General features: G+C 36.8%; 1 protein-coding gene across 1 annotated transcript in view; it reads right to left on the reverse strand.

The window, feature by feature from the left end:
* Window positions 1-16,234, reverse strand: part of BICC1 (BicC family RNA binding protein 1) — a gene marked incomplete at its 5' end in the record, with an annotated part of 282,881 nt that overhangs the window by 26,041 nt on the left and 240,606 nt on the right. Inside the window, 6 exons of the mRNA XM_084246139.1 lie at window positions 1,830-1,961; window positions 4,009-4,260; window positions 4,627-4,821; window positions 5,246-5,299; window positions 6,227-6,385; window positions 8,677-8,756. Of these exons, the coding sequence (XP_084102265.1) occupies window positions 1,830-1,961; window positions 4,009-4,260; window positions 4,627-4,821; window positions 5,246-5,299; window positions 6,227-6,385; window positions 8,677-8,756 (872 nt within the window). The remainder of the gene's footprint in view (window positions 1-1,829; window positions 1,962-4,008; window positions 4,261-4,626; window positions 4,822-5,245; window positions 5,300-6,226; window positions 6,386-8,676; window positions 8,757-16,234) is intronic.

A 16,234-nucleotide genomic window follows, 5' to 3' on the forward strand; every position in this document is an offset into this window, starting at 1 on the left:
ACCCTGGTCCAGCTCTACAGCCTATTCTTGTTTACATCCTCCTGTCCTTATGTAGAGCTTTCCTCCTTTATGTCCTCTTTATGAAACAAATCAAACTTGTCAGCATACACAGACTGCATACAACAGTCACTTATGTTTGACATTTATGGCCTATTAACTAATCGACTTTGAGGTTCCACTATTTCTCAATGACGACCTATCTATGGCAAAGCTTGTGGTAAAATAAATTTCTAAACAATGTCTTTTATATTTTCCCTCCACAAACTCATACAGAAAACAAAAATGTAAGCCCAAGGAGAAAAGCCTCCAATGGACAATAAAGATAATTTGTGGCTGAGAAAGCAGTTAAAGCAGCTGGCCCTGAGAGACTCCCAGCAGTCTATTTTCCCCAACCTTTGCTCATTTCTAAGAAAACTCCAGGAATTCTTCCTGCACCTTCCTTAGCTTTTAGTCTTGGTATCCACAGTCACCCTAGTCAAGTCAAATCAGTCAAATGTGAAGCTTCACAATCTGTAAAATTTAATGTCCCATTCTCAAGCTTGAAACTCACTGTATCAAGTTCACTTAGAATGAAATCTGTGTTTTCCTTTAAAGTTTTCTCTGGAAGAAGGCGAGATTAATTTTCTTAACTTCGACAGTGAATACCACCTTATTTACATATATGCAGAATTATACATAAAATATGTATCACTATGCATATATGATTCATAGCTCAGAAATGAAAAATCAGAAGTCATGACCGCTCAGTATTTTAGCTATCATAACTTACCTACCTTCACTCAGTTTAGAAACCTTTTTTCCTAAAATTATTGTAAACTTCAGTTATATTTTATAATTCTTTTATTTTAAGATAAAGAAAATCAAGATTACTGTAACATCTAATACCTAACACCCTAGAATTAAATGTTATTTTTATTCCTGTTTTTGTTGAAGAAATGGAACATTCCTTTTGCTTACTTTCCTGTTCATTTTTCCCTTCCTCCTACCCCAAAGGCAACTCATCCTGAACATGCTTTGCTCTTAAAAAAAGAGAAAAAAGGCACCGTAGTACAAATTGTTGTGCAACTTTTTTTTTTTTAATTCAACACCATTCTTGCCCCTTGGCTTCTGGTACAAAAGTGTCTACTTCAGAGTCTAGAAGTAGAATTGCTGGGGGTAGAGTATTTTCAGTGTAATTAAATGGTTCCAAATTGCTCTTCAGATAATGGCAATTCATACAATAAAAAAGGAACCACTTTCCTCATATTCTCACTAGCATTTAATACCATCAAAATCAATGCATTAATTTTTTTACTGTACATATAGTTACTGAAATTTGGCAATATCTTAGAGGCAAGGTTCTGAAAAGGTTGAACTGGGGATACTTCATTACCTAAAGTATTTATTAAAGAGAATGGGCATCTACATTTTAAATTTCCAGAGCTAACCTAGTAGCTCACAAATAGTAAATTCACTAATTTTGGAATTGCATACACACACACACACACACAGAGTACAGAGTACATTGCTTGGCCTTATTAACTCTCTCTTTAAGCATTAGTAATGCTTAAAGTTACCAGATTGTAAGTTAACAAACAGAAGTTCATTCTTTCCTTCTCATATTTACAGAAAAATAAGGATCACAAAAAATTAATTCCAAAAAACACCAAATACATAAAGGAAAATGATGATCAGTAATGAGTCCTGTTACAAATTTATATTTGTGTAAAGTAACTAAACATATAACATACATTATATAGGATATTTATCCCCATGTATATGGGGATATATAGAATGTGACATGATGCCTAGTTCTCTGGGTCCAGCCCCAGATTTCCTGGGCCACTAACCTTGCTTGGCTGTTTGGGTTTTGGTTTAATGCTGATAAAGACATCGAGCTGTTCCATCAACTGAGCAATGAATTGTGGATCAACATCAATTTCTTCCTTCATATCAAACATCAACACAAGAGGCAGACAACCCTAGGAAATGTCAGAGTAGAAAGTGCAGGATGTGAAAAGTTATTCATGCAAACATTCAAGAATTTTAACATGCCCATAAATAATGCAATTATTTTACAGATCTAAAGAGTAAACAAAAGTTAAGCTAAATATTCCTTTAAAAAACTCAGACAACTGTGTGCAAATATTGTGAAGAGGCACAAACTATTTTTTTGGAAAACAAGATTATATGTGTCTTAAGTTTCTGTTTTCAGTCCTAAATGGTTTACCCACTCTCAACCTTGAAAATTTTGTCCATTCCCTAAATTCAGTTTTGTTAGTGATGTTTAGAAATTGAATTCTCACCCACATCAACAGTACTAATCTTGTGCATGTAATCAATCACTTAACACTTACAATGTGGCTTTTTACTGTCTCCTGAGTGAAACCTAAATATGTATCAGCATTTAAAGATCTCCACATTTTGGCCTGACTTTGCTTGCACAGTCACAGGTCTGCATGTCCACATGTCAAGGTCAGCCTCAGGACTCGACAGTGTTTAAACAGTTTCTGGACATTGGTATCTTAACTCATCGAAGGGCTTTTTCAACAACTATAAAGTTCTACTTCCGATGAAGCGCAAACTGTTCTTTCTTCCTAGAATAAAGTTAGCATTGTCCCATTTTAAATTAAAAAAAAAAAAAACTGCCTCACTTTATAACTCTGCTTTTTCTCTCTGTGGAGAGAAAATTTTCTGATGCACAGGAGACTCAGTGCTAGCTAGGATTTGTACATGAGTTCCAGGAGACATTACAGTCAAACACACTAGGATTAAAATGAAATCATTTATGCTCCATTTGTAAGTGATTTTTGTAAGGACTTTTTATAGTGATTATATTTAAAAAATGGGATGACATTTAAAATAGTTTAAAGCTTTTAAATTTTCCTTTCCCTCTCACTTCTTTCAATATTGTATGATAACCTGTCACATTAGATAGCAATATTATTGCCAGGAATGGTCAAAGTATGAATATTCGTGCAGTACTACATAGAATGCTAGAAAAAAAATTCATTTAACTCAAAAATAATATCTAAAGAAGATGAAAAGCAGAAAATATGAAATATGAAGAGTAATCATAGTTATTTTTGGATATGAGCATGCTTCCAGACTAGCCTGACAAAGTAAGCTTAACTAAAAATAAATCATCCAGTAAATTTCTTAAAATTATGTATTATAATCCTTAATGATATAACAAGTTCTTATCTGTCAGAGGAATGGTATCAGCAACAGAGACTTGCATTTTCTGAAAGTTTCGCAAAAATAAATTCTGCAAGTTTATAATAGCAAAGGTCACACCGAAGCTGACTGTTTAAAATGTCACTAAAGGTCAGAAGAATACAATGGGGTTTTCAATAAGAATATTTGTGAGCCCATATTACTTCATTTGGTACAATTTGTTGCCATATATCAGTATGCACACTGGGTTTTTAGATGAGTATGGAAGACTAGAAGTATTGCAAATTATATATTGGAAGTGGTACTGAATTATATAACAGCTACTTTTCATTAACGCATGCCACTTAAGTTAATGGCTTAAATCACATATTTTAAAATTATATCAGATTTATGAAATGTGCTAATGTTTCATGTTACCAAAGTTTATGTCTTTGAGGGTAAAATTTTTATTTTTACTTTTGTTTAAACAGAAGACATTCTTTGTCAAATACAAACTAATAATACTATATGTCTGATTAAAATAATCACCTTCCATAAAAAATAGCCTATTATTTATATTTACCTCTTCTGCATTTACTCTAAGTTAAAAAAAACAAACAAGCTAGTAATAGTGGAAGGAAATTGCTCATCTCTGTGAAGAATTTAAGCCTCTGAGGTACTGTGTACTTTACTCTTGTAATTTCCTTTTACTAAGAAACTTCCTTATTGACCAGACTCCCAATGTGCCTGTATAAAAACCACATTTGCTCAGTGTACACAGCAACACACCCTGTAGCCATCAAGGTCACAAAAAACAAACAAACAAACAAACAAAAAAACCAAAGCCTGCAACACTCATTTCAGTAAACCTACCATGAGATATTGCCTTGCAAGACAGACAGACTCAATGGTGCCCTGGAGGTAGACGGTGGATTTCTTTTGTGGATTGCTGGGATCAGGAAAGTGGATCTGAGCACCTGTTCTCTGCATGATATGCTTAATGTTGCTTCCATTTCGACCCATCATAAAGAGATGATGTTGAGCTGCAATATCCAGCTGTGTGCTCACGGGGATAGCTGATGCCAAGCTCCCAGCAAGATGTTCCAACAGCATGGCAGTTCCTTCCTAGGAGAAAAGGGTAAGAGAGAAGAGGGCAAAGTGTGGAGGGGGCCCAGTGAATGGTGGTGGAGGCATAGGGATGTGGTAAAAGACATATGAAGAGGTGATCCTATGCAGCTCAATCATATTCTGTGTGGTAAACCTACTCTACTTCAATTAAAAAAATAAGCAAACTGCTCCTATAGATTCACATACAGCAAAAGGGTCTATTGCAATTCTAATAGCTACAGAGAAAAACTCAACATAGTCCATAAACTAGAATTAGTAATACAAGAGAAAATTCTGGAAGACAAATTAACTTAAAATCCTCTCAAACCAAAACATGCATGATGGGTATACTTAGGATGTTCTGAATTCATCTCAATCACTTACCTTCACAGCACTGGTGTTATTCTGAGACCCTCGCACTATGACAGTAGCACCATACATTCGGGAACGCTGTTTAAATGACACTGAAATGTTGTACGTTTGTGATATGTGCTGAATAGAGGGGGAATTAGGATCGGGAACCGGTTGAAGAATTCCAGCTATCGGGAGCTCAAACATCAGCACCAAAGGAAGCAGTTCCTAAAATGAATTGATGACAAACCAATCTACAGTTAAAACATGAGGCATTCAGGGATGTGTATAATTCATTCATTCTTTTCTGAAGGTGGAATTTTAAAACATAAATTGCTTCTGTTATAGTCATAGTTTGCGTAAAGTTTCTTTAACAAAAGAAGCCTTTTGTGAAACATGAGAATTTGTAACAATATGCCTATAGCGTTTTTTTGCTCAGGCCAATTTTCCTCACTTTGAAATCATCAGAGCAACTGAGTCAGATAAAATTCAGAACATCCCTAACATCTTTACTACAGTAATACAACTTTCAGTTATTATTCCATACATACTGAACATAGGATTTAGTTAGAGATTGTTAAATTATGATATTTTAATGTCTTCTAATGCAAATATCACTTACACTGATTTACACTAGTAAAGTAATAGTTACCCGAATTCTAACTCTGGCAGATTCTACTCCTGCCGTTTGTCCTGCTATAGATACCTGCCAAAACAAGAAAATACAGAGTTAGATTTATTTTAATTGAACCTGTGCCTGCTTTTCCAGTTATCTACACCCTTGTTGCTCAAAGTGTCCTCCAGGGGAAAAAACAGCAGTCATATTATCTGGGAACTTGTTGAAAATGAAAGATCTCAGGAACCAAGTCAGATTTGCTTAACCAGAATTTGTATCTTGACCAGTTACTCAGCTGATTTGTGTCAAATGATCTACATCACCTTGGGGACTTACAAAAACCTCATAGCCCTCAGCAGGCCACTCTGCCCTCACCCACTGTAATTGTTTGCATGCTCTCCCTCTTGTTTAAACTCTTCGCATACTAGATGAATATCAATACACAGTGATACCACTACACTAGTTTCTCAAAACACTGAATTATTTCCATACTAGATGGTAAAAAATTCTTGCTCCAACACCCACCACCAGTCCTCTCCTGGATTCATGCCCTGAACTTTCCCATGACAAATACAGGGTGGTCTCACTTATATGTGGTGCACAGACACACATAACAGAGAATAAGACAAAACCCAACCAATAATAAACTCTCAACATCTGACCGCAAAACTAGGGCAACTACAGAGGGAGAGTGGCGGGATGAGGTTCTGAGAGGGAAGGTTGGGTCACTGGTGTTGGTTAGGGTGTGAAAGTAAACACTTATAGAAGTTTGAACCTATAACCAAACCTACTTTACCTCAATAAATATAGTTTCAAAAAAAATAAAAAAATTATGGCCCACTTAGAGCTCATCTGTAAATGCAGGGCATCTTCAGTCTCCTTGCATTGGGACATACAATCTATAATATACGCTGTTTCCACAATTACTTTTTGTACTCACTTACCAAAAGAAACATGCACATGGAAAATTAAGGTTGTAATTTTCCCATAAATGTTCATGTGAAAAAAACAAAGCACCTGGTTGCTTTTTTCTGCTTGGTTATTCCTGTTAGAATCTGGAAAGTGGATGTGGCATCCTGTGTCTTCCATCACTTTTTTAATATTGTTGCCACCTTTGCCAATGACATGAGAATGTTCTGTGTGTGAAACATCCATCTTCAGGGTGACCCGATTGCTCTACATGGAAATAACATATTATCTCTTGAAGCATAAAACACTTAATCCCCCTCCCCACAGTATTAACAAAAAGTGACCCAGTGGAAGATCTTAAAGATTTCTTAATAAGATCTAATCTAATCTATAAATGCTTCATTTCTATCTATTTCCCTTTGGCTATTAAAAAAAAAATTCTCATTTTAAGACAAATTTGACCAAAGGAAAAGAAATATTTTTTTACAAAAATATTTCTTGTATAATAAATAGCCTTTAAATAAAGTCAGCTACAATTACAAATACTCATTTTTGATATGCATTATTAATGAAACACTTAATCCAAACAGATGAAAACAAGTATGAAACTGACAATATGTATGCTAATAGAACTATATAATTAAAATGACAGAAAACTAGAAATAAAGTTCAAAACTGAATTAAAAATATTTACAAGCATTGTTTTCCCAATTTCTCTATCACTGCATGTAACTCTCTACAAAGTAAACCAACTACTGTTCTCACAGGTAGAAAGAAAAGCAAGGAAGAGGTCACAAATCATAGATATCTAGCAGTCAAACACTAAGTAAAACAACATAAAACATAAGATTACATTAAAACAAGAGGTAAATTCTGAGACATAATGAATAAAACCATTGTGGTCATATCAGAATTCATGCATTTAATCTGGGGAAGTTAACCTGTGAAATTATAAAATCTGACATGAAATATTTTCTCATTTACAAGATTGATACTGAAATTCTTCAGTGCTCAGAGTCAAAGTAAAGTCAAATACAATAAAATGTTAAAAATATCAAAAGTTTTACGTGCTCTGAATTCTTCAATTTTAAACAATTTTTCCATGAAGTACTTTGATTTTTTTTTTAAAGATTTATTTTTTAATTTATTTATACAAGAACTGGGTAAAGGCCAGATGCACGGGAAGGTGAGAGGATTCACCAGAGACAGAGCAGGGAACAGAACAGGCAGACTGACAAAATACACTGCTGAGAGGAACAGCGGGTGAGACAGGAGAGAGGTCTGCCATGCCATGTGGGACCCTCGCCAGCAGGCCGGGATCAAACTAGCGCTGCTGAGGCTGCAGACAGCTTCACAGCACTGCGCTCAATCGCCTGTGCCACCAGGGGAGGCCTAGTACTTTGATTTTTAAACTTAGGTCTTATTTTAGTTTTCTCTTTGAAGTACAGGAAAGAGATGCTCATTTTTGGAGAAAATTCTTAAATATTTAATAATTATAAAGTGAATAATTCTTAAGAATAAGAAAAAAAATCAGAGATCATTTCATTGAGATACCAGATAGTAAACCACGGTGCTGAGGACTTGATAAATCTTCTGTCACAGTGTGGTGTTGAGCTTCATCTCTGCGTCTGATTTGAAGGCTCACAGTTCATGAATTGTCCTTTGTACACAATACACTTTTACTAAATGCCTCCCTCCCCACAAAAAAAGAACCGGACAACCTGGATGCCACCCTCCCACTTACCTACCAGCCATTGAATTCTGAGTGAATTCTGTGTTCATTAAGAGGAAGTGAGAGGGGATGGGGGTGGGAGGAAGGGGAGAGTGCATACTGGACTAAGGTGAGGCCAAAGAGTGTTTCTGTGAGATGCCCACAGGGAGCGCAAGCAACTACCCTGAGGGGGAAATCCTATACTGTCAAAACACTATCAAGGATGTAAAACAATGATACTTCAACAAAAATAACAATTAAAAAAAAGGATTAAACAAGGCAATATGCTTAGCAAAGTGCTTGACATATAGTAATTTAGAAGTGTACATTAAAGAAAATTCTCACCAATGAGTACAAATTTTCCATATTTAAATTTTGCATTCCCTATTATTCCTCCATATATGTTCTTGTAGGGAAACCCTACACATGTATAAGAGAAAACATCAAATTTCACACCACCACACACACACAAAGGATACAGAGGAGCGACCTAGTTTTCTATGGGCATTAGAAAGGCAAAAAGGTTAACTCCTGCCAAGCCAATTTAATCATGACCAATGTCTAGTTTCTGAGGATGGCACATACATACCTATGCACATATACATACACATGTGCATACATACACATATGCATTGTGCGTGATATTACTCAATTACCCAAATGAAAGAAATTAGTGAAATTTTAAACAGAACCCTACATCCATTGTAGAATCATGCGTGCTTATTTTAAAATAAGCACCATTCCTTTCTCCTGGTTTTTCTTCTCCAAATGGTTCTTTCATGACAGCATGAAGCAGCCCTTGCAGATATAAGGTTTTGACATCTGAATGTCCTTAACATTCACTTACTTTTGTGTCCAAGACAGACATGATCATTTCCTTGGCTTCCTTAACATCTTCTTTCTTTCCAGAAACTTTAATATGGGGATCTATAAAAAATCAGAAACAAAAGATTCATGAAAACTGCACTCTTTTAAAATTGATGTTGCAATAAAAGATTCCATAATAAATTCAACATTTTGTTTCATCCTAGGTGTGTTACTATAATAAAACAAGAATATGGAAATCCCTCAAATCATGTATTTATCTGCAGCTCGATTCCATCTGAAAGCTAATCAGAAACTTAAAGCTAAATTTAAATTTAATTACAAGATAATATCATATAATTGTAGCTAAAACAAGTGAGGAATCTAAATTCAATTCAGTAATTGTTTTTTTGCTACATTACAGTCCCTGTTCTAAGAGTTTAAATGCACTAACTCATTTAATTCACATAATAATAATATACAGAGAAAATTGAAGCACACAGTAGTTTAAAACCTTGCTGCAGAAAACCACTCAAAAATTTGTTTATTATAATTTAATGTCCTCCAGCTCCAGATCCACACTGTAAACCAAGTGCTAATTTTAAAAAATGTTCTTTGTGACAATTTTAAAAATATTTCCTGTGATAACTTAGAAAATATTCTTATAGTTAAAAGTTAATTTAAAAAATCATCATTCAAGGACATTTAATAGTCACTCAAAATTTAATATCCATTTGGTTTTGTGTGATTAATATATGCTTTGTGTCTATTATTTATGACAGCTGCTGAATTTCACACAGGAAAGCATTCCTTCATTCAACAAATATTTTCTGAATCTGGACACTGTACCAGGTGCTATTTTGGGGACTAGAGGATAGATCAGTGAGGTAAAAAGACCTCTGTTCACATGAGCTTACAGACTTGTGCAGGAAGATGAAAATGAATCAAATAAATGCCCTAATATATTAGGACAAAGAAATTATTTAAAAATCAAAAGGAGAGCAAGGTAAGAGAATCACAGTCCCAGCTATGGCAAGGGGGTTAGGGGTATTAGACTTCGCAGAGAAAGTAAAGACAGTTCAAGTCTCCTCAGCAATTTAGGTGTTTTAGCAGCCCATCGGTCAGTTTCATGGAACAAGACCATGTAGTATATAACCAATAAATTTAATGACAAAGTTGAGTAACACAGAAGTTATTTATAGGTATTATTACTACTACTATCACCATCACTTCTGCTAATACCGTGCGTGTGGCTTATCAGTGTGTCAGTCAATGACAGGCCACATATATGATGGTGGTCTCAATAAGCTGTACCGTACTTAGGCGTGGGGCAGGCTATGCTGTCTAGATATGTGTAGTTAATTATATGCTATACACTATATGTAATAAGTAAAACCTGTAAACAACCCAAATGCCGATGACTAGATCAAGAAGATGTGGTATATATACACAATGGAATATTATTCAGCAACCAAAAACATAAACTCATGCCATTCACAACAACACGAATGAAGCTAGAAGGAATTATGCTCACTGAAATAAGTCAGAAGGAAAAAGAAAAATATTGGATGGTTTCACTTAGGAGGAATATAGGGGAACCAAATAAGACATCAGGAGAAAAAAATATTACGATACAAAACACAATGAAACAAAAACAAACAGACAATTATAAATCAGAGACATCCTGCACAGGGGACTGTGGTGATGGTGCACGGGTGCATTGGTAAAGGAAATTCTATGGGGACTACACCTGAGGGTGGGGGGGGGAAGCAAATATTGTTGAAAAATGAACAATGGTGTAAAAAATATATAAATACAAAAAAATTTAAAAAAAATCATCTGTTATAATGTTTGCACAACCAAAAAGTCACTGTTTCTCAGGAACTATGCCCTTTGTTAAGTGACTGCACTACCACCAACACCATTGCAACAGTCACTGGTCACCCCAAATTCATTGAGTGCCCACAAGGTCCTACTGTCTCAGGTAAGTCTTGATGTACTGTATATACCTCAGCTCAGTGATAAAGTCTGCAAACTTTTGTTGAGCATCTGCTCGAGTGTTCCACTTGAGTCCTTCATCCTTCTAAGCTGGCAACTCTCTAAAATTAGGAATCAGAATCACCTAGTGGGGATTTTATCAAACTGACAGATTTCTCTGCCGTGTGATTTCCCCATTCTCATCCCACAGTGCAGTGGGAAATGAACACCATGATGAACATGAGCATGGCATACTTATAAGGTGCAACTGAGAGATGTGAGGAAGGATGGAGGGGAGGGATGGAAGAAACTGTTTTCTAAAGCTAAAGCTCTTAGGACCACGATGGAGCAATCACAGGCCACATTCCCCAGTCTTCTGAGTTAAGGAATGCATCTGGCCTCCTGGGGGACATCCCAGCAGCTGTGGTGAGTTGGAGTCAGTGCCATCACCTCAGGCACCCCGCCCTCTCCCCAGACTGTGTTTGCAGGGTGGCTGCTCTTGGCCTAATGCACTTCTCACCCCATCCTCTAACATGTACCTCAGACATGCGCTCAGTCAAAGGGACACTGTGACGATGAAAAGCAGTAAGATCGGTTGAGACTCCAAGAGCTTATGTATCAGGTATTGTAAGGCAAGGGGCCCAAAAGCAGAGGGAAGAGGATGTCCCCCCATACGTTGGGGAAGAGATGTTCACACAGCTTGTCCCTTGATGCATCCTCTGGACCACCTTTTCTCTATAAGACTCTCGCCAACTTTAACTCACTATGCAAACAGAGCATTTTCTTGAATAATCTTATTATACCGATTGTAACTCCTCTAGGCAATTTTTACTAGAGCTGTCTACATTGAACAATTTGGCCTCAACTATCTTCAACTTTGGTTTGAATTACTGTTCGCTGACTGACCCGAATCCCTATGGAAAATGTTCCCTTACTACAGTGCAGAACTGGATCTTAGTGCTTCTCATAACACATCTGCTCAACAGACTCACTTGCTAAAATATATATTCCTGGTTGTCTAAGACTCAGATATTGACATTTTGTTGGTTTCCCAACACATTCTTAAATCAAATATAGGAAATAGATTAAACCACCCTAATATGTACTAATAATTAGTCCTTTATGTCTCAACCAAGTATATATAACATAAAATGCTTTCACAGGAAATACAAATTATTTTTTTCACAAAACATTATCAATGAGTATTAAGTGGCATAATAATTAAAAAACCTATTATTTTACAGGTTAGCTAAACACACTAAAATTCCTAGGTATCTACAGAGGAACAGGAAATCTCGGCTTAAGAATAATTTGATTTCCTCCCATCTCTGTATCAACAGAACAATAAACAAAATAAAGGCAAAAGCCTCAACAGAAAATAACTATTTCAAAGTGAAAGAGCGCCATCTAGTGGCCAAAAACAAATTCTCAGTGAACACACATGGACAGACACACTAATGTCTAACTCTCTCTTTCCAGGACTTGAATCAGCTTTTGTTTGGAAAATGGGCTTTTAAATAATCAAGACCCATTTAGAACATATAAAACCAAATAACAAATTCATGTTTGTATTGCTAAGGTAGTCAGTAGTACTGTATTTTTCATTCCTTCTTTGCCCTTGCTTATAGATTTATACAGGATGTGAGCTACTACTTCAGGTTGAACTTAATATTCTCATTTCAAGTCCTGTTACAATTTTCTGCTTTCACACAGTGTTACAGTGTACAGTTTAAGCTTGCCCATGTAATACAAGAGACTAAGTAACATTGCATTCAGACCCAGTCTAGAAATAATTGATGGACAAAAGTCAAAGGTAATGATATTAATAAACACAAAAGGAAAAGGTCAGCAATGAAGAGTGGATGAAAGATGAGACAGGAGGAACAATTTTATAGACTCCACTCCCCCAAATTAATGCTTTGAGAGACAACTCCAATTTAGATATGAACCTTTTACTACATTTACTCTAAAAATAACACATTACTTTCATAATCAAACTCCCTGCTTAAGTATTATGTCTTGATTGGTTTTGCAACTCCCACAAAGCCAAACAAGTAGTTTTTAGCTGTTTTAACTGTTGCCCAATGGACTGATGGCTCCCCTAACTCTGGAAGGGGCAAAACACAGAGGAAGGGAATGGATCTGTGAGAAGAGCCTAAACTTCTATCTAGAATGACCCTGTTCATGCTTCCAAAAATGGTTTGGATTTTAACCACTCTGATCTCAGTATTTGTGTGTGTGTGTGTGTGTGTGTGTGTGTATATATATATATATATATATATATATATATGAAACTTTCAGTTTTTCATCCAGATTTTTGTTTTTAGATTCCTGCTCACATCCCTCCAGTGTCATCCTGTGGAAGAGAGGAAGACCAGAGAGTCATCAAGCCTCCAATAAGTAATCAAAAGCTGCAGGGACCAGGCTGTGGAGTGAGGATTTATGTGTGTGTGTGTGCTGCAAAAGTGCTCAGCCTGCAAGCAAGAAGATTCTTATGACTTCCATATGGACATTCATAAAGACTTGATACGACAACCACTGTTTTCATAAGAGCACATGCTAAAAACCATATTTTTGATAATAAATATTTAAGAGAGCTAGGGCATTTACATGAACATACGTGTTGTTTAGTTATGGTTTTAAAGGATTATCTCTTGATACTCTGGTTTCTACTCTCTGGTTTTAAATCCTTGGAAAAATTCCCATTCTTGGAAGCATTAGTGAATATTTTATTGCCTTTTCCTTCTCTTTTCAAGCTTAAATCTCCTTGCTATTTCATTCCTATCTCAGCAAAATCTACAGAAAAATGTTCATATAGGCCATTTCATTGTATTTATTATGCTACAGGAAGTAATGTGCTATTGACACATGATAAATTTAAGCCATCCGTGTTTCTCCAACAATCTCTTTGTAGCTATTTTCCTGTCTCCATGACTGAGTATTGCTTAGCAAAAGATTCAATCTGAACAGTTCAAAGAAATGCTTTCATTCTCAGCATGTTCCTTTAGAGAGAGAAAACAACAGAAAATTTCTTGTTTGACTAAACCCACTCCTCCCACCACAAGACCCCAAAATAAAAAAAAAACATAGAGTTACAGTTATATTTATGGAAAAAAGTCCCATATCTTAATCTGAAGTAACAATGACTTTTGACAACAAAATTGTCAAATTGGCCTGAAATCCTAAATAAGAATTCAATGGCCTTAAACCCGTAAGTGGATAGAATTCACTTTCTCCTGGTTTAGAGGTCTGTTCACTGCTATTATTTTTTTTAATTTTTGTTAACTGAGGTAACATTGTTTTACTAGATGATTTAGAGGTTCTTACCTCTTCATTTTTTTTTTAAAGATTTATTTATACAAGAACTGGGTACAGGCCAGATGTGCGGGAGGGTGAGAGGATTCACCAGAGACAGAATGGGGAACAGAACAGGCAGACTGATGAAATACACTGCTGAGGGGAGCAGCGGGCAAGACAGGAGAGGTCTGCCTCACCACGTGGGTATCTCCCGGCTGGCCAGGATGGAACCCATGCTGCAGAGGCTGGGGACAGCTTCATAGCACTCCGCTCAACCACCTGCGCCACCCGGGAGGTCCTTCACCTCTTTAGATGTGCATTACCAGGTCACCACACTACATCCACTACCAAGGCATCCACACTTCGCCACCATAGTTCACTGGGCCCTTCCACACTGTGTTCTCCACCCTTCTTTCCCTCTCAGTAGCCTCAATTCTGCAGTCAGATTTCTAGAGTTTGTTACTGGTTTTGTCTTGTTTAACTGGTCACCTTCTCTCTATATATTCTACATATATTGAAACCATCTGGTATTTATCATTTTCCTTCTGACTTATTTCACTTAGCAAAATTCCCTCCAGTTTCATCCATGTTGTTGCAAATGACAAGTGTTTATCCTTTTTCTTTTATAGCCAAATATCATTCCATCTTGAATATATAACACATCTTAATCCACTCCTCTGCCCTTGGGCCCTTAAGTTCTTTCCATACGTAGCCATTACACAGTGAACACAGGGGTGCATATATCTCTTTAAATTAGTGTTTTGACATTCTCTAGGAGTGAAATTGCTAAATCATATGGTATATCTATTTATAACACTTTGAGGAACCTCCATACTGTTTTCCATAGGAGGTGGACCAATCTGAATTCCCATCAACAGTGTACAAGGGATCCTTTTTCTCCACATTCTCACCAACACTTGCTGTTTCTGGTCTTTTTGATATGGGCCATTCTCATAGGATTAACATGGTATCTCATTGTGATTTTGTTTTTTTTTGTTTTTAAAGATGTATTTATTTATGCATACAAGAGCTGGGGTGCAGGCCAGAGGTGTGGGGGGTGAGAGGATTCACCAGAGAGAGTGGGGAGCAGAAAAGGCAGATCTACTGAAATACACTGCTGAGGGAAGCAGCGGACAAGACAGGAGAAGTCTCCTGTGCCATAAGGGTGACCTCCTTGGCCGGGCCTCCAATTCGTGCTGCACTGGCTGCAGACAGCTTCGTAGTAATGAGATGGAACCCCCTGCACCACCAGGGAGGCCCCTCATTGTGCTTTTGAATTGCATTGCCCTGATGGTAAGTGACAATGAGCATTTTTTCATGTGCCGGTTGGCCACCTGTCTGTATTCTTTAGAGAAGTGTCCATTTAGCTCCTCCTCTACCCATTTTTTGATTATTTGTTTGCTTCTTGTCAAGTTATATAAGTTTTTTTTTTTTTTTTTTTTTTTTTAGATTGTGCCTATCAGCCCCTTGTCTCACTTATGGTGTGCTTATATTTTTTCATATTCAATAGTGTGTCTTGGGCCTCCCCAGTGGCGCAGAGGTTGAGCGCTGGGTTGTGAAACTGCCCGCGGCCTCTGTGCGCCGGTTCGATCCCCGGCTGCTCCCCAGCCACCAGAGGAGGGTCCCCACATGGCGCGCAGACCTCTCCTGCCGCCCGCTGCTCCCCTCAGCAGTGTACTTCGGTCCTTCTGCCTGCTCTGCTCCCTGCTCTGGCTCTGGTGAATTCTCTCACCCTCCCGCACTTCTGACTGTACCCAGTGCATGTATAAACAAGCAAACAAACAAACAAATAAATAAATAAATAAATAAATGACTCTATAAAAAAAAACAAAAACAAATAGTGTGTCTTTTTCACTGGTAGTTTCCTCAATTGTGCAGAAACAATGAACAAAGATATAGCCCCACTTGTTTAGTTTTGCTTTTGATTCCCTTGCTATTAGACTTGAATCCCCAAAGCTATCACTTTAAGTCAATGCTATGGAGTATTTTGTCTGTTTTCTTATGCATTTTATAGTTTCAGGTCTGACATCCAAGTCTTTAATCCACTTTGAGTTAATTTTTATGCGTGGTATGAGAGTGGTCTAATTTTATTTTTTTCATATGTTTGTCCAGTTTTTCCAACACCATTTTGTTGAAGAGACTATTTCTTCCCCCAATGTATACTCTTGGCTCTGTTGTCATAGATTAACTGGCCGTATAATGTAGGTTTATTTCTGGGATCTCAATTCTATTCCATTGTTCTGTGTATCTGTTTTATTCTAGTACCATACTGTTTAGACCACAGTTTTGTAGTATAGTTTGAAGTCTGGGAGTATGATGCCACCATT

Source organism: Talpa europaea (genome assembly GCF_964194135.1).
Source record: "Talpa europaea genome assembly, chromosome: 10".
Classification (NCBI taxonomy): Eukaryota; Metazoa; Chordata; class Mammalia; order Eulipotyphla; family Talpidae; genus Talpa; species Talpa europaea.